This window comes from Chelon labrosus, assembly GCF_963514085.1.
Source record: "Chelon labrosus genome assembly, chromosome: 10".
NCBI lineage: Eukaryota > Metazoa > Chordata > Actinopteri > Mugiliformes > Mugilidae > Chelon > Chelon labrosus.
In genome coordinates, this window is record NC_140360.1 from 20544866 (window position 1) to 20572078 (window position 27213).

The following is a 27213-nucleotide window of genomic DNA, read 5'->3' on the forward strand; positions in this document are numbered from 1 at the left end:
TGCATTAATCTTGACTGTGTCGTAGCACGTGATGATAAACTCCATTACCCACAATCCCTCCTCTCTGTTAAGAAGGGATCCATCCATGGCTTTAACCAGCCGATGCCTGCTCCGAGGTCGCAGAGCGATGGAACCGGAGTGCGGGAACATAATGTCATCCCGCTCGGACAGGTACATAACAATATCAGTATTTTATTTAACTCTCTACCTCGAAATTACTCATGTGTTTTATTTTTATTTTTATATAAGCCGCAGCAGCGTCATGATTCTGTAATGTAACGCTAACCACACTGACTCCCCCTCTCCTCTTTTTCCTCCGCAAAACAGCAAAAAATATCTATAAACATGTCAGTACTATCAAACTATAACCTCTTTCTGTTGGTGTGTATACATTAAACATAAAATTCAGGACAATGGTGGCTGTAGATGATTCAAATGTGAAACACGGAGCTTTTCAGAAGTAGGTGGGCTTCATGTTGACTCACGGACACAAATAGAAATCTCTGAATTACACCTTTAATAAACCTACAGGTTTATTTAGTCTGTGGGACTCAGGATTGCGTTCACGGTGACCACCAGGATAGTTTTCCTTTTCCTTTCTGACCTTTCTATAATATTCAGTAGATTATTTTTGAAGAGGAACCTTAAAAACGTTAGGAAATATGTATGTTTCACCCTTTTAACCTTCTGACTTTATGCAACTTTATGTTGCAGCAGTTATATAAGCAGATTAAGAACATTTACAAAGGTATTGTTGTGGTAGAGGAATTCAAGTTACCTACTGTAAGTGAAAGTACCAACACTGCACTATAAAAACTATACTCAATAACTCCAAGATTTTTTTTATATAATTAGATTTTTATTATAGATGCATTCATATTATTTATCATGTTGTTAGTCATATTAACATGCAAGTATGTTTTAAAGAACAATAATTAAATCTCAAGGATATCTGTACTATGAGGAAACAGTCAGATAAATGTAGTGAAGTAAAAACTTTTCTTTTTAAATTGTATTTAAGAAGTAGCATCAAATGTAAATACTCAAGTGCATGTGCCTCAAAACTGTACCTGAGTAAATAATTAATTAAATTCCACTGTTCAAACATTAAGGGCCTTTTTGAGCTACCTGCTGCTCCTCTGGGCTGAAAGCTTTACTACTATTTCAACTATTACAGCTACAGTTACTTTTCAGATTTAACATGTGAACTCACTTCAGAAAATACGATGATCAAATTTCCCATTAGTGTGTTAGAATCAGCTCCATAACATTGAAATGCAGCTTATGTAATACATCACACTTGACGCAATGCAGCCATTTCACATAATGAGTAATTAAGGGTTATTGACCATGCTGCTAATCACTACTGAACTCTATGCACATATTTTCAAATGCAGGGTTTACACCTGTAACGAAGTACAGTATGATGAGGTGTTGCTACTTTTACTTATTTAAAGGATGCCAGTGCTTATTACTGTAAAAGTTGAACGAAAATCATGTATCGGAGTTAGTATACAGAGTTATATATTTGTGAGTTACAGCTAGTGCAAACCTGATATTGTCTTTGTTTCTCCATATCACAAATTATTGTTATTTTTTCTTTGCTCACATGCTGAAACAAATTAACTGCCACTATTTAAAGGTTTTCCTTATGAGTCTAATGATAGAGTGTGTTGAATGTTGCACACACTGTGAAGCCATTAGAAGACAAATATAGGAAATATATCAGATGTGGGCGTTAAACCCAAAAAAGCTCAAGGTTAGCAGATTGATAAATGGCTCAATAATGTCAACGGAAACACAAGGTCATAAAGGTCATAACAAATGCTGTTGACCAAAGAACTTTTAGAGAAATATATTTACATGTTCTGCAATTATTCATGCAAAAATAAATATGAAAATAACTGTAGAAGTATATCATGATATTAAAGTTTACAGGCTCAAACGTAGTTTTATACATATGAGGTCTTCTAGTTTCTAGTTTACTTTTGGTTTTATGTCACTAGAAACTGATAAACTTTTAGTTTTGGTCAGATCATTGGGTGGACAGTGACGGTGTTTTTTTTTCCTCTGATGTCTCAGATGATGTGTCTCACTTGTGCCAATGTGAAACACGTCATCCCTCTGGCTCTGTAGTGTTTCTGTGGATCAGGTCAGTGAACTGAGAGGAAGGATCAAAAGGAGACGTCCGTCCCGTCCTCTTTTTGTTTACAGGTGCATCTATTAATACCAGCCAAGCAGCTCTTTGCTGTCAGTGTCCCAGTGATCCTCTTAGTGTCTGCCTCTCACACACACAGAGGAAGGAGGGCACATGGGCAGCGGCGTGGAGAGGTGATTATGCTCCACAGATACTGATGCGTAGCTGGACGAAGTGACAGCAGAGTAGAGAGTCACACAGGTTGACAACCTCGGTCCATGTTGAGGCAAAGTCGCTGTTGTTTTGGGGAGGTTGCCACAGTGACAGGCGAGCTGGAGGGTAGCAGGTTGTCGTCTGAAGCAGATATGACTCTGCTGGACTGTGCAGGAGCCAGAATCTCTGGCTGCTGGTCTCTGAGGTCTGACCGCAGGTAAGATGTGACTGACTGCAATGTTGCTGCTTTTGTTTTCTCTCAGTGCAAGCTAGATGCCCAATTTCCCCTCTTAAAGCTTCACATTCACTGTGTATGTGTGTGTGTGTGTGTGTGTGTGTGTGTGTGTGTGTGTGTGTGTGTGTGTGTGCTATAAATAGTCTGTAAACAGGGGTTGATGAGGGGTCAGAGGAAGTGCAGAATCTGGGTTAGTTTGCAGGGATTTTGGTGGGTTTAATTTGAGCAGCCTGCAGTGTGTCATTACTGAACATTTGAAACTGTGTCGGTTGAGTATGCAAGACACTCATTAGTCTCTAGTTCCATTCAGGACGTGTCTCATTTATATGAAATTGTGCATCACAAACAGAACAAGTGGGGTGCTAATTTAATTTCTAATTACTGCCAGTGGAAGTAGGAGTGCCTAAAAGTGTCCTCGCAGAGCGTGACGCAAAAGCTAAGCTGACTTTTGTATGTTCCAGAGGAAAGAGTGCTGGGAGTCTTATCTTAATCTCTGTGATCTAAACTGCAGTTAAAGTAACATACAGTTGTATTAACACGGTGTAGGCAGAAGGAAAAGAAGTATCCAGATCCTTTATTACTGTTACAAATACTCTAGTGCAAGTGAGCGTGTTGCGTTGACGTTCATTCATTCATTCATCTTCTGTAACCGCTTGTCCTGCGAGGGGTCGCGGGGGTGCTGAAGCCTATCCCAGCTGTGACCTGGACAGGTCGCCTGTCTATCTCACGGCTAACACAGAGAAACAGACAAATTTATTGTGTTGACTGTTTAAGTAAAAGTTTGTAAGTCTTGTTTGGAAATGTTGAGCTACAACTACTTGTCAAGCCTTTTCTCAGGCTTATTGTTTGGTTTGTAAAACTTAAGACAGAATTGACACATTTCCATCACAGATACCCAAACCCTAAAGTGACTAGTCACCTGCCTGTAATAAAATGCAGCCTCGCATCAAAGTAGAACAATCTCTATGATGCGATCTCATCTCTTATTTCCATGTAAATCATCAGATGGCTCATCAGTTTTCTCACTCACAGAAGTCAGACAGTGATTATTAATGGCCTAAGATCTGATCTGAGCTGTGTTCATTATCCTTTATTAGTTATCACAGATGACAGTAAATGTAAAAAAATATCATATTGTGTTTTCTTAATGCTTCTCAGCCAGTTAGGTCAGTCGCATGGATCTAGAATTCAGCAATTTGTGGACAGGCTGACAGATCCTTTCTAGAAAATTCTTCAATAATCATTCATTAGATAAGTGCTGAAACTGTCCAGATTTACAAATACTTTTATTTTATGAGAGACTTGAGAATTAGTGACGACACAGATGCCGTTGTACTAAAGTATCTCTACTATCACCCACGGTACAGAATCTGTTAATGCTCTGTAGATGTTGTTAGTCATTTCTAGGCCGGCGTCTATGTTTGGTCTTATGTCACATGTCTTCAGTTAACTAGGTATGTGTACTGTCTGGAACATGTTTACTTTAAATAACGTACTTCCAGACCTCAAAATTATGCAGTCTTCTTTCATTTAACACAAAGAAAAGCTGAAAACGCAAATTGCCATATTTGAAATGAAACCTTTTTTGAATGGAAGGTTTGTGTAAGATTAAATAATATGCAGTGTTTTAGTGAATTTAAAATCCTTGTGTGTAATGAAGTGCAGTAAAAAGGACATTACCTTTAAAATATCATTAAGTGATTATGATTCTAACTGGATGGACTTGACCTCACTGGAGGTTTTTTTGTGGCCTGCTGCTCAACAACAGCAACAGCAACAACAGTCTTACACAATTCACACAATAATGTGTTTGCGTAACATGAAAAAAATAGTTTCTTCTTGCACCACAGGTTTTAACATACTTGAAATTGCACCTTTATGTTGTTGACTGCACTTCTATTGTCACTCTGTCAGACGGTAGTCTCTGTACTTAAATTTATTTCCTTCATGCGTCATAATAACAGGTCTTTTTTCACTGTACATGTCACATGTCTTAATAAAATTTGAGAAACTACTCTTCTTTTAGCTTCATTAGTCGTTTGTCTAGTTGCAGGTGTACAGAATAAGAATAAAATCTTTGGTCACCAATATGAGAAGGGTTTGTCATGCTATTAACATGTTAAGTTAATTGTTAGAATTTATGTTGAGGAAAGTAAAATGAGCAAGAGATACAAAGTATTTAATTTTACATATCATGTAGGCTTCTTAATGTAATGGTTGTCATTTATATGCAGTTAGTCATCAAAACAAAATAGCACTAAACAAAAGTGAGACTAAGTATATGGTGAATATCATTCATTTTAAAGATGGTGGACCAATACAAATATTGATGTTTGACGACTTAGAATAAAAAAAAAAGAATATCTTCATAAAATCTTAACCATATTTCATTTGTATTGTAATGAAATGTAAATGATCTGCAGAGGATGATTCCTGATAACTTTCCCTCTTGCATCACGACCATTTTGTCATGTTTTATTTTAGTAAAATGTCTCAGCAGCTATCTGGTGCCATGAAATTGAGGACTGAATCCAAATGACTTGGTGCTACGTATGCAGCTGGTAGACACTGATAAGGTTCGATGAGGTCCATATTTGTGGTTGTGAGCCAAATATCCCAACACATGTTTGAGTCAGACCTTAAAACTTAAAACTGTGATCCTCCAACTACTTCTTGTCACAACCGGTTCAAAATTATTTGTCCAGTTCTTTGGTCTAACACCAGATTCTGTGTTTAGTAAGAATCAGTAAATGATCATTAGCTACTGAACATACCTGCTAAACGTCAGCATGTTAGCATCATCACTGGAACCATGCCATCATGTTGTAGTTCATTGCAGTTTTGGGCCTGAGCTGCTAGCATGGCTTTAGACTGGTAGTCTTGTTTGTTAACACAACTGTGTGCACATGTACACACATGTGCACAGCGTTTGTCAGAATAGATCTGCAGGCCTACAGAAAGTTTGTCTGATAGGATCTCTCCAAGTTCTTTCTTGAATCCCGTGTGTTCAGGCTGTAACCTGCCCTCCTGTTTGTCGTTTTGCAGTGGTAGCGGGGAGGACTCGTTGGACCGGCTTCTGCCTCCCGCCGGGGCCCCTCGCAGGAAGAGCGCTACCTCGCTGAGTAAAACAGAGCCTCCCCTGCTCCGTACAGGCACACGCACCATCTACACCGCTGGCCGACCTCCCTGGTATGATGAGCACGGGGCGCAGTCAAAAGAGGCCTTTGTCATCGGTATGACACTCGCTGCTGATGTTTTCTCTCTCGCTACCTTCAGGCCAAGTCATTTTGAGCTGCAGAACCTGTCCCTTTGTCCCATTCTCCTCTTATTATTCCCATAAACACTTAAGTGCTATCACACATGCATACTACCAGACAACATTAGATACACTCTGAAACACACATATAATGGGCTTTTGAAATGCTGTGTGCATCTGCAGGGTTGTGTGGGGGCAGTGCCTCAGGGAAGACCACCGTGGCCAATAAGATCATCGAGGCTCTGGATGTGCCGTGGGTTGTGCTGTTGTCTATGGATTCTTTCTACAAGGTGAGAGCGTCACACATGTCAGCCTTTTTTGTCTTTGCTTATTTGGTTATTGCAGATTATCTGCAGGTTTTTTCTAAGGAAGAATAATGTTTTGTTAATCTTAAGAGCATTTTGAACACAGCAACTTGATACACTCATTATACCGCTGTCACAGTTTTGACTTAATAAAAGGTTGTGGTGGTTTGGATGTCTGCAAATTACAGAGTAGATTTATTTATACTGTTCTAATGAAGGTACGAGGGAAGACGTACAGAGAATGCTCTGGTGACAGATCTGTATTTAGAAGGAACCTGGGAATAAATCACACTGTAAATACTTTTTAAATTACAAAGTACTGCCAGAGAACAACAACACGTATAGCCAAATGTCCCATGACAATAGTCATGAAAAGGAGCCATGTGTGGCTTTTTATCTCCTCTTTAAAGGCTCTGTCGATGACCTCCGGACTTCTCTGTTTCATTTGAAACTTGTTCAAAACTCCAAACAAGAGCAACAACAAATGTTGCCAATCATATCCATGCTTTAACTGGACATCTATTGGACATCTATTGATGCAGTGCAGCATTGTAAATATGTAGGATCTGAAGACAACAGATTGCCCTAAAAATGCTCAAAAATGATTCTTAGGAACCACTGACCGACTGTATATAAAGATAAGTGAACTTGCTCAGTGGGTAGAGTTGGTTGTGCACGAACCAGAGGGTTAGCAGTTTGATCCTCAGCACATGAATCACAAACTGAAGTGTCCTTTAGCGAGACACTGCTTCCACCCTGGCAGTGGTATGAGAGTGTGTGTGCTCTTGTGTAAATGAGTGGGTAGATGTGTCATTATGACTGTAGAGCACCTTGAGTAACATTAGGTAAAATAAAATGAAAGCATTTATCATTTGCTGGGACATCACATCATTCCTGAAGGCCTGGTGTGAAGCTCAGTGTGGTCACTCTGGCCCTTTTGTCTTTGCAGTGCCTGACTCCTCCATTGCATAACTTTGATTCTTGACATTTAAATCAGTTACATTAGCTACAGAGGCCATAAACATGTTTATTTCTGCTGTGAAGCTGGACACTTTAACATGGAGGTCTATGGGGATTAACTGACCTCAAGGGCCAGCCTCTAGTGGCCGTTTTAGGAACTCAAGGTTTTGACAATTAGTTGTTGGCATCTCCAGCTGCTGCTTGGATGAAACAGAGCGTAACAAACCATTCTACAATCTACTGTACTAACTGCGCCAAGTTATGCAGATATCATTAATGTTCACGCAGTTTCTATTGCCCTCACACCACTGGACGCTTACATGAAAAGGTTGGTCTCTCATTACTGGTGTCTAGAAGGCATCAGCTGATCTGTGTCTCTATTTATAAACCTGAGGACCTTGTTTGAGTTCAGAGTAAATAACACTACATCACAGGTGAGACTGACTTCATGAGTTCCTCATATCAGCTGTAGTTTCCAGTACTGCACACCTCTCTGGGATGGGCAACAGTTCTTACCTGTAGTGGCAGACTTTAAACCTCAGATGTTTTGAGTGAAGAATATATAATTGGTGTCAGTGTTTATGGATTTATTTCAGCAAAATAAATCTAGATCTCAGTAAGTTAAGTAAATCTTAACTTAGTAAAATTCAAAAAACAAACAAATATACCAGTCAGTACCAGTCCAGACGACCAGTGGAAGAAGAACCATAGTTAGAGAATCAAACAAAATCACAGTTTCTTCTTTTTACGTGTGTGTCTTAACTGAACAAACTTCCTAATTGCTGATAAGTAGGGTTTGATCCTAGCTAAGTGTTTTCCTCCATTTGACTCCAGGATTTATGCTAAGCTAAGCTAAACTCCTGACTCTGGCTCTTCAGTTAATCCACAGACAAGAACGTGGTATCGATCTCATCTAACTAATCAACAAAGTGGGTCAACATGTTACTCAAAATGTTAAACTGCTCCTTTAAAATCTTTCCAGCATCAGCACATCATGAAGGCATGAATCTGATTTGTTTCTTAGGTATTATCCTCAGAAGAACAGGCTCTGGCAGCAAAGAACGACTACAACTTTGACCATCCGGGGGCGTTCGACTTCGAGCTGCTTGTAGCCACCCTGCGAAAACTGAAGCAGGGCAAGAGTGTGAAGATCCCGGTGTATGATTTCACCACACATGGGAGGCAGAAAGACTGGGTGAGACTCATTTTCATCTCTTGTAAGTAGCTTAGTTTCCGCAGGAAACTCCTTGATTTTCTCAAAGACAAGGTTAAACATGCATCTTGTAATGTTGGAAGGAATAAAGTGGAGCAGCAGTGAGGAGACAGCTGTTAAAGTTTCAAAGCTGAAAATATATAAAGCTTAAATATGACGTTATTTTTTTTTAAACGTGTTTCCCAAAGTGACACTTTTATCTCACAAAAGCGGCAATCACTGTTCATGAAGCAGCTTTCTGCTTTTCAGACGTTTTGAAATAGTTTTCCTCCTCTCTCCGCAGAAAAATGTGTACGGTGCCAGTGTAATCATTTTTGAGGGAATTATGTCTTTTGCGGACAAAGAGCTTCTTCAGGTAAGGCAGCGTGTGTCATTTTATGTCTTTCCTTTTGAAGAATTCTTGAGCAAAGTAATCACCACCAGGGCTTGTTGTTTGCACAGCTGCTTTGCTGAAGTGAACATTAGTGAAGCGTTCGGTTTGCTCTGCCCACCTGCAGCTGCTGGATATGAAAATCTTCGTGGACACGGACTCAGACATTCGACTCGTCCGCCGGCTCCGCAGGGACATCACAGAGCGCGGACGGGACATTGAAGGTGTCATCAAGCAGTACAACAAGTTTGTGAAGCCGGCCTTTGAGCAGTACATCGAGCCGACCATGAGGCTGGCTGACATAGTCGTGCCAAGAGGTGAGAGAGAGTCGCACCTCCACATGAACACTAGTAACAACCTAAACTGGAACATTTTGACGTGGTGTTGACTTTGCTGCAAAGAATACATCAACAGCACCTCTAACTGTGCTTGTCTTGTCTCTAAGGTGGTGGGAATATGGTGGCCATTGATCTGATAGTCCAGCATGTTCACAGCCAGCTGGAGGAGGTAAGTCACCAAAACAATCGCTGTACTTTAGAGGGGGGCGCCACCAAGTGTCCAAAAGATGTAACATACAGACTCCCCGTCCTGATTTTAACCCTCTCACTTTGGGAAATTCTGTCACAAAAAACATAATTTAAAGACCAAAACCTAAAATTAATTGAAATAACAAGTATTCATTGTGTTGTCAAACCTTCTTAGCTTATCCTTGTGTGCCATACACCTCCACTGTCCAAAAACTACCCCCATTTTAGTTTATTCTTACTCAGTCCCTTACAGAAAATACTCCCCGATAACATCACTACACTGCAGATTAAGTAATAATGGAGTTTAGGAAATTATTTAGTCCTAAAACGGTATATTTATGATGATTTTTACATCGTCAGTGGGGGACCAGCATTCTTGGGGCTAACACATTGTTGCTTTTGGTCTACAAACATTATTCTTCCTTACAGGGATTTAACAAAATCTTTATCTTCTTTCTATCTTCATTTTATTTCCACTGTCTTCCTTTTACCCTTTCTTTATGCAGCGTGAGCTCAGTGTCAGGTATGCTGATATGTATTTTGTCTTACTCTCATATCCATACACGCGTCATCTCAAAGTCTGCTTCCTTTCTACAACAGCAGAATGACACAGTGTAACCTTTCGATCTGAACGACCTGTGCTTCCTCCCAGGGCGCTCCTGGCCTCCGCCCAGCAGACGCAGCCGCTGCCCCAGACGCTCAGCGTGCTGGAGAGTACGCCGCAGGTCAGAGGCCTGCACACCATCATCAGGTAGCAACACGTGTTCATGCTCAGCTTTCCGCATCTGCTTCAAGCCGAGGATTAAAACCTCTCCAACTGCTCCACTGCAGGAACAAAGAAACCAGCCGAGACGAGTTCATCTTCTATTCGAAGAGATTAATGCGGCTTCTCATAGAACATGCACTCACATTTCTGCCATCTCAGGTGAGAAGACTTTGATACTTATTGAATATTGGACAGGTCGTAGTCAGTGTTTTTTGTTTTAACAAAAGCAATTAATGGAAAATCACCAGACACTGCAGTCCACAGTGGACACAGTTAGAGACTTGCTGTTGAACACATTGGAGTATTTAGCAGCTGAACTGAGTTGGTAAAGACCAAAAACTGAGCTTAAAGTAGATTAAATATTTAACCCAAATTCCTGAGTTGGACAGACACACAACTCCACATGAATACTAATGTTGTTGTTAACTTGAAGGGTGATGAATTGTCAGTGTTGTGTGTATTGTACATTGTACACTGCAGTTTCAAAAATCTATGCTATTTACATTACTGGGTTCACATGCCAGCCATATGTTTAAAAAAAAGAAAAATCAGACCCAGCAAACCCATTCATCAGCCAGGTTTCAGCCAGGTGACCTTCCTGAGGCGACTCAAACGAGCAAGAGTGGATATTTTTGTTTATAACCACTCCTTTAGTTCTGTATATATATGTGTGCACATTTGTTGCTAGATCATTAATTACACAAAAAAAGTAGTAAACATGCATAGATGATATATTTGTACCTTATCTTTAAGTGCAGACTGTGTAATTAAACAATATCTGTTCAAAACACATCATTTGTGTCTTCTAACAGACGTGTGTAGTTCAGACTCCACAGGGCCAGGAGTACAAGGGCCGTAGCTACAACGGTAGAGGGGTGAGTGATCCTCTTGTTCCACGAGGTCTTGTCCAGTCGAGTGTCCGCAGGGTTTCTGTCTTCACACTTACTCTGCTGCCTCGTATCCACAGATGACCGGTGTGTCGATACTGCGGGCCGGAGAGACCATGGAGCCCGCCTTGAGGGCCGTGTGCAAGGACGTCCGAATCGGCAAGATCCTCATCCAGACCAACCTCGACTCTGGCGAACCGGAGGTAGCAGGGATGAGATATTTCTTACTAAATCTCTCAGCCTCTTTTAATCTCTGTATGGGTGCTGCATTTACTTTAACATTTCACGTTTCAAAAATCACATCAAACAAAAGATGAAACTGTTTTGATTGTTTATTTCTTTATTTCTTCCACATGATGTGTGTCTCCGTGGTAACTACCATTCCTTCTTTTGTAACCATGGTAACTGGTCTCCTCCTCTCTGGCCTTGCCAGCTGCATTACCTGCGTCTGCCCAAAGACATCAGTGAAGATCATGTCATCCTAATGGACAGCACAGTCTCCACCGGCGCTGCTGCCATGATGGCAGTACGAGTCCTACTGGTGGGTGGAGATTAACGTCGTTACTCTTCTGTCAGGCAGCAGTAGGGCCCCGCTCCTCTTCATCAGTCACATGTGTCTCATTACTCGTCGGTGTGGTTATTGAGTAGAACTTTTATTTTATCCTGATAGGGTTTGGTTAATTTTATTTCTGCAAAGACAAATGTCAACTGATTTTGTCCTTTGCTTTCCACTTATTATTAACTAAGCCTCTGATAATGATCACTAAGCAACTGACAGATGTCGCTGTGATGTGTGTGGCGGAGCAGGATCACGAGGTGCAGGAGGATAAGATCATGTTGGTGTCGCTGCTGATGGCGGAGCTCGGGGTTCACTCTGTGGCCTACGCCTTCCCAAAGGTCAAAATCATCACCACTGCTGTGGACAAGAGCCTGGACAACTTATTACATGTAATTCCTGGTATCGGTAAGAGATTACAGGTTTATTCACGTTACTGCTTAGACACCAAGCGGTTTGTGTAAATCGACGTCCCATGTCCCAACCACAAACTCACGAGTTCCATCTGAAGGCAGCATTAATGTACGAAGGCCTGGAAGAATTACAGGAAAACTGATCCAACAATACAACAAATACACATATACAAAAAGAAAAACAGTCTTGTGCAGACTGGGAGTGGTGTACGATCAATCAGATTTACACAAATGTCCCAGAGCGCAGCCAAGCTGTACAGTCACTTTTGATTTAAATGGCTTCCAACCCTTAAAATATATCACAATACAGAGTACAACTGTTTGCAACTGTTTGTCTTAAATTAAATCATAGACACACATTGTAAATTCAAAAGTCAAAATAACATCACTTGAGTATGCTTGAAAAAACTACCATCTCTCACATTATTATCTTTTGGGCCATCACTTCTAATGTCGATTCAGTGTATTATGTTCAATTAATGCTGTGAGCATTTATTCACTATTTCTGTTACTGTCCTGAAAAATAGTATTTGTTCATAACTGTCCAGACATTTAGTATGTAGTACAATTGTACAATTAGTACAATTATTCATTCATTCATTCATCTTCTGTAACTGCTTGTCCTGTGAAGGGTCACAGGGGGCTGGAGCGGGGTACACCATGGACAGGTCTCCAGTCTATCACAGGGCTAACACAGAGAGACAGACAACCATTCACACTCACACCTACGGCCAATTTAGAATCACCAATAAACCTAACCAGCATGTCTTTGGACAGTGGGAGAAAGCCGGAGTACCCGGAGAGAACCCACACAGACACAGAGACAACATGCAAACTCCACACAGAAAGACCCCGGTCGGCATGGATTCAAACCCAGAACCTTCTTGCTTTTATTTATTTATTAGTTCACTTTTGAATTAAGACGACCTTCAAAACTATAATGCAAATTCATCTTCATCTTACAACACTGTCTTCAGTTTGCAGGTTTTAGCTTCATGACTTTTGCTTTATTCAGGAAATAAAAGTAGCAGAAGATAAAAAATACAAAGCACCAGTGTTTCAAGTTGACAGATTTCATTTCATGTCCGAGCACATTCTCATTTTCTGGTTGTGTCACTTTAGATTTGAAGCAAATGCTTCTCCATGTCACTATTCTAACTAAACTAAACTAAACGCGCATCAGACCAAGTGCTCTGCTCTCTGTTAATTATTACTTTTAAATGACAAAGGTAGAGATACGGTATATATTTTTTGTGTAAATGGGACACCGAAGAAGCAGTAGGTGTCATCATTTGTTTCAAGATTACACATTAAATATTACATTTCCACATCCTCCGGCTCTCAGGGTCTTGAACATTAACGCCTCAGTTGGATGTGAATGTTTGTAAAAACAAAATAGAAGGAAACTTTTAAAATTAATTAGGATTAATTATCACCGGTCAACTATGATTACTAAAGCCAGCATTGAGCACTGAGCTAATGTAGCTCCAATGGATGAACTCAGCCAGGATCAGTTTTTAGTTCTTGGCACAGATGAGGTGGCCAAGTGGTTAAGGCACTGGGTTTGAGCATGGCACCTATGTAAATGTGCTAAGTACTCTTTGTATGTACAAATAGATGGTGCGGTTGAGAGAACAAATTCCTTGTATGTATTCCTTCTATGAAAAAAGATATGAAAGCAGAAAACATTGATTACTTGTCAGTCTGTTTCCACTTCATTAATGTTTTACTGGTGTAGGGTAGTCTACACCTTTTAATTGTCTCGTTAGGGCACCACCTCCTGTTATCGTAGGAAGAACACGGTTTAAATCAATTTATCAGTCTCAGTTCAATAATTTGCATATCTGAAGGAGTGAATCCTTTACTACAATTTGTACCAGTCATTCTCTGCCGTAAAATAACATCACAAACAACTTCTTAAGTGCGAACAAATATTTATTTAATAAAGTGACAACTATGAATAAATGAGGGACTAATAGAATATAGGAGTGTAATCAAATGAACGAATATAATAAGGTATGAAATAGTTAATTTCGGGAGCGATGGTGAGAGATGGAGATGTTTAAGTCCTAAACTCAAGGGAATAGATTTGATATCTACTCTAATCAATCTTCTCTAAAAGATGTTAGTAGGGAGTTTCAAAGTAGTGACACCAACTCTTTGTCTTAAGCGGTAGGAACGATTCAGCCTACTTTTGTAGAGTCTTCTCGGCGTCGGTGATGACGGAGCATCGGTATGACGAGATGATCAGTGACGAAGCGGCACAGCTGATGCAGGTCTCTCTGGGACCGGTAGATAGGACTTGTTGCTTGATCTGCAACTCCAACACCCAGCTTTGCTTGAGAGCGCTGTAGGTGTTCAGTCAAAGGCAGATGACACTTGGCAATGTCTTTGTGTTTGAAGAAAGAAGTCGGATCGTCACGTCTTCTTGATGTCGTTGCTATGGCAACAGCTTCTTGGTTTCTTGATCCGTCGAAGAGATTGGGTCTTTCTCTGATATCCCAGCTGACTACGCTGGCTAACTTATAAACGATGTTGGTTAGTACTTCGGTTCGTAGAGTATAAAAATGAATAAAGCTAGAAAAATATTTAAGTCACTATAAAAATCGTACGTCGGGAAAAACATCCGACGAGAAACAAACAGAGCTTGAAAAGGACCGTATTGTCAATATTCAAGTTGTTCTTAAAGTTACTAAGTACTAAGTACGTAAAGAAGAAAACTAAAATAAAAGTAAACGTGAATGGAAAGTGGAAAGTGCAAAAGTCCGGAGAAAGAGCGGAGGAAAGAGCGAAAGTATAAAAGTCCTAAAGGTGCGGAGAAATGGGTGCGTCTCTCTGGTTTTATGAGTTAATTATTCAGGGCGTGTTTTGGATCGGGTTTCCAGAATCTTCGCGCGGAAAGAGAAGAGAACGCCTTCTCCTTTGTCTTGAGGTGTCTTATTGCCTGATCTTCTTAACCTATTTTATATTACTAAATTGAATCATTCCATCACTCATCATGGCTCGTTAGCAATGTTTTCCGTATGCGACAACACTCAACATTACAACATGACAAGATGACGTATCAGAATGACCACATCAAAGTAACTCAAAAGCATCAATAAATTAATAAACTCAAGTTCTCTTTACATTGACATTTTGCTAATAATAAAAGGTCGGGGTTTCTAAAATAACAATTTCAACAGTTATGATTTCAACTAATAGCTACTATTAGTATAAGAACATACCTAAGTTTCAACATTCTTTAACTTCAACAATTGGTTAAAAGAGAGATAATACTTTTAAAGATAGCCACTTGATGGCAATGTTGATCCATCCTTACTGTGACAAATTATGTGAATTTGGGCTAGCTTTATCGTACAATGATCAAAATCGTCTCATTGTGATCGTAAGCACTTCCTGAACAATAATATATAACTTACCAGGTTATTACATTTTCAATAGTCATATTATAAAACTTAGGTGCTTTTCAGAGGAAAATGCGTATCAGAGTCTGGTTCTGGGAAAAGAAAGTTATTTACGACCGGCTTATCAGTGTTTCGCTCTCTTGGTCATTCCAAGAGAGGGGGGCAAAACCTGTTAAAATGGTATGTTTGCATTCGTCTCTGAAAAAGAAAATTAGTACATCAGAAGTTTAAAACATAATTTAACATCACATTAAGGCTTCTAGACTTTGTCCTTCGAATCCAAAAGGAGTCAATTCATTCTTTGTAGTTCCTGATATCATGTTGATGTTCTTTCGATTCAGGACTAATTAGTCAAGAAACAAGAGTGGGAAATTCCACAAAAAGTGTAAATCTGTCTTTTTGGCTCAGATGACGTCCTCAGCATTAGGGAGGTCCGATAGCGTGGGTCTGTTCAGTGTTTAGACATGGCACCTTTATGGCTAAGGTGAAAAAGGTTGATCTGTTAGGAGAGTTCTTCTGCAAAACAACTCCGTAAATTTAAATTCCAGAGAGGGGAAGAATTGAGAGGACCACAGGTTCCTACATATCCCCCACTCGATTCGAATGATCGCTGTCCAGGGATCTTTCGGATCGACAAGATGGGACCTGTTGTCATCGAAGGGACGTTGACTTGATAACCACCTTTAAGACCAGAGTTGGTGTTTTTTTTTTTTTTTGGAAATATCAGTGAAAAGGGATCTAGTACAGGGTCACTATCTAGTCCTAACTGAATTTCTGAATCACTTGGTTATCTAGGATGCTAGCTCTAGGATATCAGGGAATAATATGTTTTACTCTAGGGATCTAGGAATAAGATATGGGGAAATCTTACTAATGGCTAGGCTGTCCATTGAGAATCTCTCGCAACATATCTGTCATTAGCATGCTAACCAGTTGTGTATGAGCATAGTCAACAGACACTATTGAGAAAATAGAGACTATCGCACAGATAGTCTTGCTCAAGGCTTCACTATGAGCATTAACCACCAGAATGGTGCTCTTCAAAGATTGTATTACAGTTTGCAACTCGTTTCGTTGTCTGTACATTTGTGCTCTTATGTCTGCAATCGGACATAATTCCAATGAACCGTTTAGGTCTATGAACATACCCATTCAGTTTTGATTGTGTGACAGTGAACTTCTGCAACCGCAGCGACATGAGAGCGTGTCTGCTTTAGCATGTTCTATAACTTACTTGTTCCATTTCTTACCAGCCCAGCTGGTCAGATCAGTGGTTGTAGGAAAGTTTTTCCTACATGCCTTGCGAGAATTCATCTTAACAAATAAAATTTTGGGTGTGCAGTCGATAATTGGCGATCAGCCAAATTATCTTTACGAAAAGAACACACATGGATAGGGTTCTGTTAAATGTATAGAGTTGAGCCCAAAAGGGAACTGTGTTGTGTGAGGTGTTTGACCCCCACTTGTAGCTAATTGATTATGTCGAGTTTAATTTGGTAAGAAACTCAAGGTTGGTGGATTAGGATAGGACACCTATCTTACAATTAATTTTAGTAGTTTGCGTTAACAGCAATCTTATTTGTTTTTCCACTATCGATTGGCACCCTTGGGTGTTTAAATGTTTCTCATCGTTTATGACCTAATTAGGACGTTGGAGTCCCCGACAAGTCCCATGGGGTTTTTGTGTGGTTTAATTTGGTTGCGATTAACCCATTTGAAGGTTGGCTCTTTCTGACCTTTGCTAACCTTGATTTGGTACACGGTGGAAGAGACTTGGTCCCCCACTTGTAATTTGTTATGGAACGCTTTTTGGTTGTAACAGGCCTTGTGTCCTTCTGCGCTCTTGTCCAAGTTTTTCTGGGCAAAGGCGAAGGTGGCTTTGGGATGAGCATTTAGGTCGGTCATATACTGGTGGGTTGTATATGCCGTTGCAATGTTGGTCTCTTCTGGCTGGTAGAGCAGGTGCCGTGGAAGCATCATCTGTCTATCAGTTGTCATTTCAAAAGGTGAGAACCCTGTCACTCTGTGTGGGGTTGCTCTGATTCTTTTGTGGCCTGCGCATGGAGAGTCAAGGGCATGCATTGGCATTACCCCCCTGTGGCTCTGAGGCACCACGAACTCAGGAGAAGTGAGTGTATCGGAGACATGGACAAGAAAGCCCTTGATGATTTGAGGAGCAAAGACAATTGGGGTGGGAGGGTGGGTAAAACATCCAGTGTCAAGTATCCAGGGGTACCCGTCAGGGGCACCTGTTTTGGCCAAAGTATCTGGCAGGTCATTGAGCTCTTTGTTTTTGAACGGTCTTCTGTTGAAGCGTATAGATACGTCCTTTGTTTTAGCAGGTATGTGCGGGTGGCGTTCGTTGGCCACCTGGCTTGCTTCAGGAATTGTTTTTCCTGTCTTCATGTCGTCATGGTCAGAAAGGGTGGTTTCACCTCGTACTCCTGTCTGAGACCATGGAATGTTTTTGATCGTGTCCACCTGAGCAGTAAGTCTGACAAGTACATCACCGCCAATGTGGACAGAGTGTGGTAGGTCAGGAATGACCAGAAAAAGATGATTCAGCTCCCTGTGGTTCCATATCACCTTTAAGGTGCAGATCCCGTCGGCGGTCGCTATCGCCTGAGGTGTGGGATCTAAAGGGAAGCGGAAGGATTTCTTCACAAACGGAAGATTTGGATTTGTCCGTGACAAGGACTTATACAGCTCTCGGCTGATGGCTGATTTATCAGTCCAGAGAGTTAAGATCACATCGTTGACATCAGCATCTTCAAGTTTGATGCCTTTTACTACCTGAGGGTCGTAGCTGTATGCTTCAAGAGAACTGGTCAACGTGCACAAGAAAGTGTCTTGTTCAGACAGAAGTTCTTCTTTGGGCCACAAGGGTGGTGGCTGGATGTTATTAGTTTCTTCTGACACTTCATCAACATTGGTTGATTGTATCGTGTCAGGTAGGTTGTCACTTGTCAAGGTCCTTGTCTCAAGGGTGTAGCACTGAGCTGCAGTGGCATGGGAAAGAGAAATAGGCAGAGGTCGACGGACCTGTGCCCAGATCTTCAAACGCTTGAAGTCAATCAATGGCTCAAATCGGTTAAGGAGGTCTTTACCAATTAGAAGAGGAATAGTGTCAAGGGGAGACACATACACGGGGTGGACAAGGCTCATTGGTCCAATAGTGAAGTTAATCACTGCCATGGCCTTCAAGACGGTGCTTGTGGAAGAATATGGTTGAGTATCAAGAAGGCAGCTCTGCAATTTCAAGTTCTTGTTGGATTGGTGTGTTACCATTTGCAACTTGTCGAAAAGCGCTGATGACATCAAAGTGATATCTGCACCAGTGTCAAGGAGTGCTTCATGTTCAAGCTCGTTTTCAAGTGTAGTAGGCAAGTAGAATTTTCGAGCGATTCCTTTTTCTGTGAGGTGGCACAAGAACTGTTGGAAAGGTGGCTCACCTTGAGTGATCAAAGAGTCCTCCTTGAATGGTTCTTCTTTTGAGTCCGACTGGACTACCAGAAGTGCACTAGGAGGGGTTGTTTTCTTTCTTCCTGCGTCTGATTGTTCAAGCGCAGTGGTTGAGGGTGTTGGGGCCTGAGTCTGAGACAGCACATGCACAGTTTCTTCGGGGCCCAAGTAGACTTCTTCCACAACGACGTTTGGTTGGTCGTCTGGATTCTTCTGAGGAGAAGGTTTTGGATTTGCTGAAGCTACAGAAAAGACGTCGACTTTCTTTTCTTTCTTGAATATATTTTCAATCATTTGCCTGATGGTTTCAAGATCTTTCTTGGTCAGACCTGATTGATTATACTTAACGTGAGTGCTGTTTCTCTTTTGTTGGCTAGTTCGCCTGTTCTGATCTGTTGCTTCCTCATCAGAGGAGCTCTGATCATGATGTTGCTGGTCCCTAAAGGGAGTGTTTCGAAAGTCACGTGGATCATGTCTTCTATTAGCACGAGGTTGGCGGTCCTTCCACCGGTTAGGTGGGGGCCTGTCTCGGCGGAAATCAGGAGGCTTCCGATTTCTCTCACAGCGTGGTTGGTTCTGACCTTTGTCAGACCAGGGTGACTGTGAATGCCAGCGGCCTTGCTTCTTTTGTTGAAAGGAAGGATATGGCCTGGTGACAGGTTGACATGGTTCAGCAGGATTCGGGATGGGCTGCGAAGGTGCTCTCTTCGGAGCTCCTTCTAACTCCAAGGGAATTGACCTGGTGTTGATACTCAGGATGTGGGGTTCTGATGATTTCCCCATGGTTTCTTTTTGTTTTGCAAACCCTTTCACGGCTAGTTCGCGCAGTTGGCGACTAGTGAGGGTTTTTGGACATGCCATGACTCCGAGGTGATGGCTAGTTGAGGGATGGAGGTTTTGCACAAACAGAGATTTGAAGTGCATTTCTTCTTCCATCTGTATATCGTTTCTGGAACCAAAATAGGCTTCGTGGAGCCGCTGATAGTATTCGTGGGGAGATTCTTGTCTTCCTTGTTTGACAGCTAGAGCAGCTGCGAGACCTGTGTGTGGCGTGTAGCCAGAGAATTCCTCTTTTAGTACCTCGCAGAGGCTTCCATATCTTTCCTTGATATGGTGAGGTTGTCGCTCGATGAATCTGCTAACTCGATGATTTGAGGTTACCTTGATTAGGTAGATCCTGTCATCAGTTGTAGCATTTGGGAATTTCCTCAAGTAGAACTCTATGTCCTTTAGGTAAGCGTCAGTGTCATGAGTTCCACCGGCTTTGGGCTCAAAGTGAGTTATGTTGCGGGCGATCTTATCTAGGTCTCTGTCAGAAGGACCTTGTGAATGATAAGTGTCCAAAGATGAGTGAGGTTTAGGGGACAAGGTCTCCCTAAACCGGTCAGGTATAGCTGCGCCAACCCGAGTGTGAAGGTTGAGAGCAGGGGGCGGCGGAGGATGAGGAGGGGGACGGTCTCCCTGAGTGTACCTGTGGTGCGTTGCACCCAAAGCTTCTCCTTGGTGTAGGCCTAACTCAAGAGAGTATTCTAACTCTCTTTTAACCTCTTCCAGCTCTGTCTCTGTCCTTGCTTGTTGTCGTCGGGATTCTCTAGCATTATCCCGGACTTTTTCTAGTTCCTGCTCCAAGTGGAGGAAGCGATTTTTCTCAAATTCTCTAGCTCGGTCGTGGACTTTGAGCTTCATTTTTAGGTCTTTTATTTCATTTAGTGTGTCTTTAAGACAATTGTCAGAATGGATGAGAAGTTTGCTCAACTCTTGAAGCTGATCTTTTGTTTCCGCTAGCTCCTGCTCGCGGTATTGGAGGGTTTGTTTGAGTCTAGTATTCCTACTTTCAAACTCTGTACCTTCGTCGTCCGATGATTTATTATCTACCCCCCTTTTGGTGTTACATTGAAATTCTAAGTCATCTTTGCATTCCTTTGCCGCAGTTAAAGACTGTTTAGTCTCATCAAGTTGTCTTTTGAGGGCTTTATTATCTTGTTGCTGGGCCCTTATTTTAGTTTGGCTTTGCTCCAACAACTTAGCTGACTGTTGGAGTTGCGCTGCCAAGACAATAGCCATGCTTCCTAACATTTTAGTTAGATCTTTATCTTTAAATTTTTCAGTTAAAGCTTGGCACACGAGCACAGACATTATTTCTTCTAGATCAGAGGGATTTGTTTCCTGGATCTGATTTACATATCCAGGCATCAATTTGCTAGTCAGATCGATCAATGCTGAATCTAGGCTCTCGGAGGGATTTCCTAAACTGGAGGGAAAGGATCCGGTTGGGTCCTCCATTTTCAGTTGTGGTAATTTAATTATGCTATGCTAACCTAATGTGGTACTAGGTTGAGGAACATGGAAAATTAAAAAGGACTCAAATGACAAATTTTAAGAAAATTAGAAAAGTTTACTTTTTGATTAATAAGTTTTTTTTTTCTTTATGATAGAATAGATTAAGTAATTAAATCTTGATTTAATTTCAAATTAAATTTCAATAGCCTGTGTGTATGTTGACACACAGTGGCTTTAGCCTAAATGAGAATCTGTAAACACAGAATTATATAATGTGTTTTGTTAACAATTTCCAAATAATATTGATACTTTATATATCTTCAAACATGTAATCAAACAAACTTAGTTTAGTAAATTGGATTAATAGTATATCTCAAGGAAGTTTAGGTATAAGTTTTAGTTTTAACAAAACCACTAGTTCAATAGTGATAGAGTGAGTTACTTTAGGCTCTGTCTCTACAAGCTCAGACCTTCCATGTTTGCAAGTCGAATGCAATTAGTCGAATCAACCACCAGAGGCGGTGTCGTTTATTTTACTCTACAGATGTAGGGAAGTTACGTCTACAAATGTAGGGAAGTTACGTCTTATGCGTCACGAGGGGGCGTTTCTAGCTCCGCCCACTGAAAGACCGCCCTGTTCAAACAGAATCTGATTCAGTGTCAGTTTGGGCACGACAGGGTTAATTTCTCAGCAGCGAGAAATCCACTTTTCACACAAGAGAAACTCTAGGGCACGGCGGCCTCCTTTAAAGTTTCAACACAAAAATAATTTTTCCAGCTCACCTGGACAGACAACAAGCACAAGGTTAATTCAGCTCGTTTACGAGCACAACTTAGGAGTTATCTACTCCTGTTTTCACAAATACGCGTGTGGTAAGAATTTCGTTACCACAGCAACAACCCGTCTCATCACTTAAGAGGGGAAAATACGGCCTCTTTCACTGTCTTTAAAACAGCTGTTTTGGGTTAGGTAGCTAATCTAACCAGAAAACACAAGAGGGTCTGAATATGTCAAACTTTCTGGAACCTCGCAGCAAAGTGGACTAATATTCAGGGCGACGTTAATCAGTTTTGGAACTTCGCAACAACTGATAACCCACCAACAGGCCTTTTAAAGAGAGCGTGCTTACAACACTCTAGCATGCAAACAGTTCAGAGTCCTGGAAACTCGCAGCGACTCGACTCAGACATAACGTACGGCGACGTTGTTTCATCAAATATTGCTCAATTTTATCCTTGCAAGGTTTCTTTTACACGTTTAACGTAAGGTAGTGACTCAATAAAGAAAGCTCATACACAACCGAAGCACAGCGAACAAGCAGCGATGTCGGATCGCTCAGCGGACCCAAGAACGGCATTAACTCTTAATCATCACAGTTGAGTTTTGTCTGTAATATGAAATTACTGCAGAGAAATCAGGTATACGTAGCCTCACACGGGGCACCATTAATATGTAGGGTAGTCTACACCTTTTAATTGTCTCGTTAGGGCACCACCTCCTGTTATCGTAGGAAGAACACGGTTTAAATCAATTTATCAGTCTCAGTTCAATAATTTGCATATCTGAAGGAGTGAATCCTTTACTACAATTTGTACCAGTCATTCTCTGCCGTAAAATAACATCACAAACAACTTCTTAAGTGCGAACAAATATTTATTTAATAAAGTGACAACTATGAATAAATGAGGGACTAATAGAATATAGGAGTGTAATCAAATGAACGAATATAATAAGGTATGAAATAGTTAATTTCGGGAGCGATGGTGAGAGATGGAGATGTTTAAGTCCTAAACTCAAGGGAATAGATTTGATATCTACTCTAATCAATCTTCTCTAAAAGATGTTAGTAGGGAGTTTCAAAGTAGTGACACCAACTCTTTGTCTTAAGCGGTAGGAACGATTCAGCCTACTTTTGTAGAGTCTTCTCGGCGTCGGTGATGACGGAGCATCGGTATGACGAGATGATCAGTGACGAAGCGGCACAGCTGATGCAGGTCTCTCTGGGACCGGTAGATAGGACTTGTTGCTTGATCTGCAACTCCAACACCCAGCTTTGCTTGAGAGCGCTGTAGGTGTTCAGTCAAAGGCAGATGACACTTGGCAATGTCTTTGTGTTTGAAGAAAGAAGTCGGATCGTCACGTCTTCTTGATGTCGTTGCTATGGCAACAGCTTCTTGGTTTCTTGATCCGTCGAAGAGATTGGGTCTTTCTCTGATATCCCAGCTGACTACGCTGGCTAACTTATAAACGATGTTGGTTAGTACTTCGGTTCGTAGAGTATAAAAATGAATAAAGCTAGAAAAATATTTAAGTCACTATAAAAATCGTACGTCGGGAAAAACATCCGACGAGAAACAAACAGAGCTTGAAAAGGACCGTATTGTCAATATTCAAGTTGTTCTTAAAGTTACTAAGTACTAAGTACGTAAAGAAGAAAACTAAAATAAAAGTAAACGTGAATGGAAAGTGGAAAGTGCAAAAGTCCGGAGAAAGAGCGGAGGAAAGAGCGAAAGTATAAAAGTCCTAAAGGTGCGGAGAAATGGGTGCGTCTCTCTGGTTTTATGAGTTAATTATTCAGGGCGTGTTTTGGATCGGGTTTCCAGAATCTTCGCGCGGAAAGAGAAGAGAACGCCTTCTCCTTTGTCTTGAGGTGTCTTATTGCCTGATCTTCTTAACCTATTTTATATTACTAAATTGAATCATTCCATCACTCATCATGGCTCGTTAGCAATGTTTTCCGTATGCGACAACACTCAACATTACAACATGACAAGATGACGTATCAGAATGACCACATCAAAGTAACTCAAAAGCATCAATAAATTAATAAACTCAAGTTCTCTTTACATTGACATTTTGCTAATAATAAAAGGTCGGGGTTTCTAAAATAACAATTTCAACAGTTATGATTTCAACTAATAGCTACTATTAGTATAAGAACATACCTAAGTTTCAACATTCTTTAACTTCAACAATTGGTTAAAAGAGAGATAATACTTTTAAAGATAGCCACTTGATGGCAATGTTGATCCATCCTTACTGTGACAAATTATGTGAATTTGGGCTAGCTTTATCGTACAATGATCAAAATCGTCTCATTGTGATCGTAAGCACTTCCTGAACAATAATATATAACTTACCAGGTTATTACATTTTCAATAGTCATATTATAAAACTTAGGTGCTTTTCAGAGGAAAATGCGTATCAGAGTCTGGTTCTGGGAAAAGAAAGTTATTTACGACCGGCTTATCAGTGTTTCGCTCTCTTGGTCATTCCAAGAGAGGGGGGCAAAACCTGTTAAAATGGTATGTTTGCATTCGTCTCTGAAAAAGAAAATTAGTACATCAGAAGTTTAAAACATAATTTAACATCACATTAAGGCTTCTAGACTTTGTCCTTCGAATCCAAAAGGAGTCAATTCATTCTTTGTAGTTCCTGATATCATGTTGATGTTCTTTCGATTCAGGACTAATTAGTCAAGAAACAAGAGTGGGAAATTCCACAAAAAGTGTAAATCTGTCTTTTTGGCTCAGATGACGTCCTCAGCATTAGGGAGGTCCGATAGCGTGGGTCTGTTCAGTGTTTAGACATGGCACCTTTATGGCTAAGGTGAAAAAGGTTGATCTGTTAGGAGAGTTCTTCTGCAAAACAACTCCGTAAATTTAAATTCCAGAGAGGGGAAGAATTGAGAGGACCACAGGTTCCTACACTGGGGATTGAACTCCTCTAAAGTCTGAGGCAACAGTGTTAAACTCTTTATTGCATCATGACTTTTCACACAAAGCTGACCCTCCTGTGTTCTCAGGAGACTTCGGAGACCGATACTTCGGTACAGACGGGTCCGACATCTGGAGCGATGACGAGGACCATGACCAGCCGTCACACTGACTCAAACATCTGTGAGCCTCTGTGAAAGAAAAAAAGTACTACTTGAAATCTCCTGTTACCGTGCATCCTCTCCTTCAGGCACAGACGAGCGAAGAGTTTGCTACATTTACTGTACATGACATTTTGTACAGTTACGCCACAGACGGGTCTCAGTCTAGTTGTAGGCACGTGGGACATTTAGTTCTATCTACAACTGAGTGTTCATCGTTAATAGTTTCATACAGAAGTGAAATGGTGCCATCAGCTTAGGTACAATAATGCAATACTGTTATAATATACTAAAAGGTTTTATATGGGAACTGGGCGCACCAGCTGCTCTTATATCAAGGACTTAAGTCCATGTTTCAAACAGTAAATTACTGGAAAGGGTTGCACCATTAAAACTTGCACAAGAAATGAGTGTAGCCTTTCAAGATTAAAACAGAACAGCACTGTGATACTGTGAATATGCCAACATGCTCACAACAACAAAGCAGGAATATTTATCAGGTAATGTTCACCACTTTCAACATCTTAGTTTAGCATGTTAGCACGCTAGTTCTTTACTGCTAACTTAAGGTAATGTTGACAGCTGATTTTGTAAAGCAGAAATTTAAGGGGTGAACAAAGTTATCCATTGTTATCTGGACGTTAACATCTGCATGCACAAGATGTTCAGACAGTTTACCTAAACAGAAAGGTTCCAGCTTCTTTGTGCTGCCAGATAAAAGAAACTGGGGACGGACAACTGTGCAAAACTTCACAACAGTCCATTTTTACATAATTGTGCTGGCTGTGAACTGAGCAACAGAGTGACACTGATGCTTTTACGAGGCCAATCTTTATATTCAACTCCACTGCCGATCCTTTCTAGATGCACGTCTGGTTTTGATATTTAAAATGTGCAAGCGGTTTAAAATGAGTGAGGAACATGTGGTCGCAGTAAATGACTTCCATTATACGTTAATAGGTCATCTTAGTTTATCTTTTCTCACATATTTGTGTCCACACTGTCCGTGAATATAATTTCGAAGCCTTCAAAACCCATTAACTCTTTAATGTAAACAGCTCATACTATAGCATCAGTTGGTCATTTGGATCAGACATGCAGCAGCGATGTCTGGGATTTTCAAGGTTGTAAATATTTAATTTGTGTACTACTATGTGCTTCTCATGTATGATCATTGGATTTAACAGCTACTGTGCCACAAATGACTCTAAAAAAACAATAATAATTCATCATTTTGAGTGTATATAGAACATAGTGGTATAGTATAGCTGATGATTAATATTTAAATACTGGTCCTTCATATTCCAAGACATATTTAAAAAATAATCACACCTTAGGAAACAGAATATTTTTATTGTATTCTTTAAAAATCAGATGCATACCTCTGATTCTCACATATACTTTCAATTATACATAAGAGTCACAAACTAAACTTGAATTTATGAGCAGCTGGTGCATCTGACCACATATTCTTCATATGTCCTTAATAAATTCATTCACTCTTTATGCTGCCCTAATAAGACATTTTTACATATGTCATGGTGAAAACTTAAATCTACATTAAACCAGTTCTCAGAGGTTTTATATTAAGATTTATCACAAAGGGGAGTTCATTTAATTTTCCAAATATTACGTGTTCAAATCAAGAATGTTGAAAGTAAAACTTATATTCAGCAGGTGAAAAAGCAGGTTAGATTAGATTTAGCTTTACGTGTTTTGCAGCCACTGCTTGAATTATTTGTCCATATGTGTCTGGAATGATCTGAACCGTCACATACTCGCATCTGAATATTTTAAACGCTCCTCTGACTCTCAGGGTTCACTCACAGGCCGCCCGGCTCCCCGCTGTGAAGCACTTTAAGGCCTGAAGAGGTCAGCATAGCTCACATGAAGCTCCTCTTCTACTGTGATTTATAGCGTGTCCCTTTGAGATATCTGCTCTTTACAGCGCAGGGGAAATGCACACTGACTCACCTGGGGGTTTACGATCATTTCTGTGTCAATGGGAAGTCCTTTGTGATGTTACAGACTGATGTGGGGCAGTTCATGCTCACTGATAAACATGTAAGATGCTAATATTGTTTCAGGGTCACAAAATGAGCAGTAAAAATCTCCTGGCTTTCCTTCCCCTGTTGTGTTCACGCCTCTTGATCCTCTTGTTACAGCACGACTCCCCAGTCGGCGTTATCTCTCCTCCCTCTCTGATCTGTTCACTGTCATGTACCTTCAATGAATCTGACTGCCTCATTCATGTGTTTATTCAACCATTCATGCTCCTCACAGTGAGATTAGCACATCGCATAAGCTGTGAATGTTGTATCATCTTCACACCTACAGCATCTCCTGCT

The 27213-nt window shown here is 40.7% G+C and overlaps 1 protein-coding gene across 2 annotated transcripts; it reads left to right on the plus strand.

Moving 5' to 3' along the window:
• Positions 1-31: 31 nt before the first annotated feature.
• LOC311494087 (uridine-cytidine kinase-like 1) lies at positions 32-26122 on the plus strand (the record flags this gene model as incomplete). Of its 2 annotated transcripts, none has more annotated exons than XM_084552951.1 (15): positions 32-171; positions 5631-5818; positions 6025-6131; positions 8131-8301; positions 8603-8674; positions 8817-9006; positions 9135-9196; positions 9723-9739; positions 9869-9967; positions 10048-10141; positions 10795-10857; positions 10950-11072; positions 11303-11410; positions 11677-11833; positions 24794-26122. In XM_084552951.1, the coding sequence occupies 15 exons, from the start codon at positions 32-34 to the stop codon at positions 24874-24876; spliced, it is 1674 nt and encodes a 557-aa protein (XP_084409077.1). In that variant the 3' UTR covers positions 24877-26122. The 2 variants fall into 2 exon arrangements, with proteins under 2 accessions (XP_084409077.1, XP_084409076.1); XM_084552950.1 differs by lacking the exon at positions 32-171 and adding an exon at positions 2153-2567.
• Positions 26123-27213: the final 1091 nt, after the last annotated feature.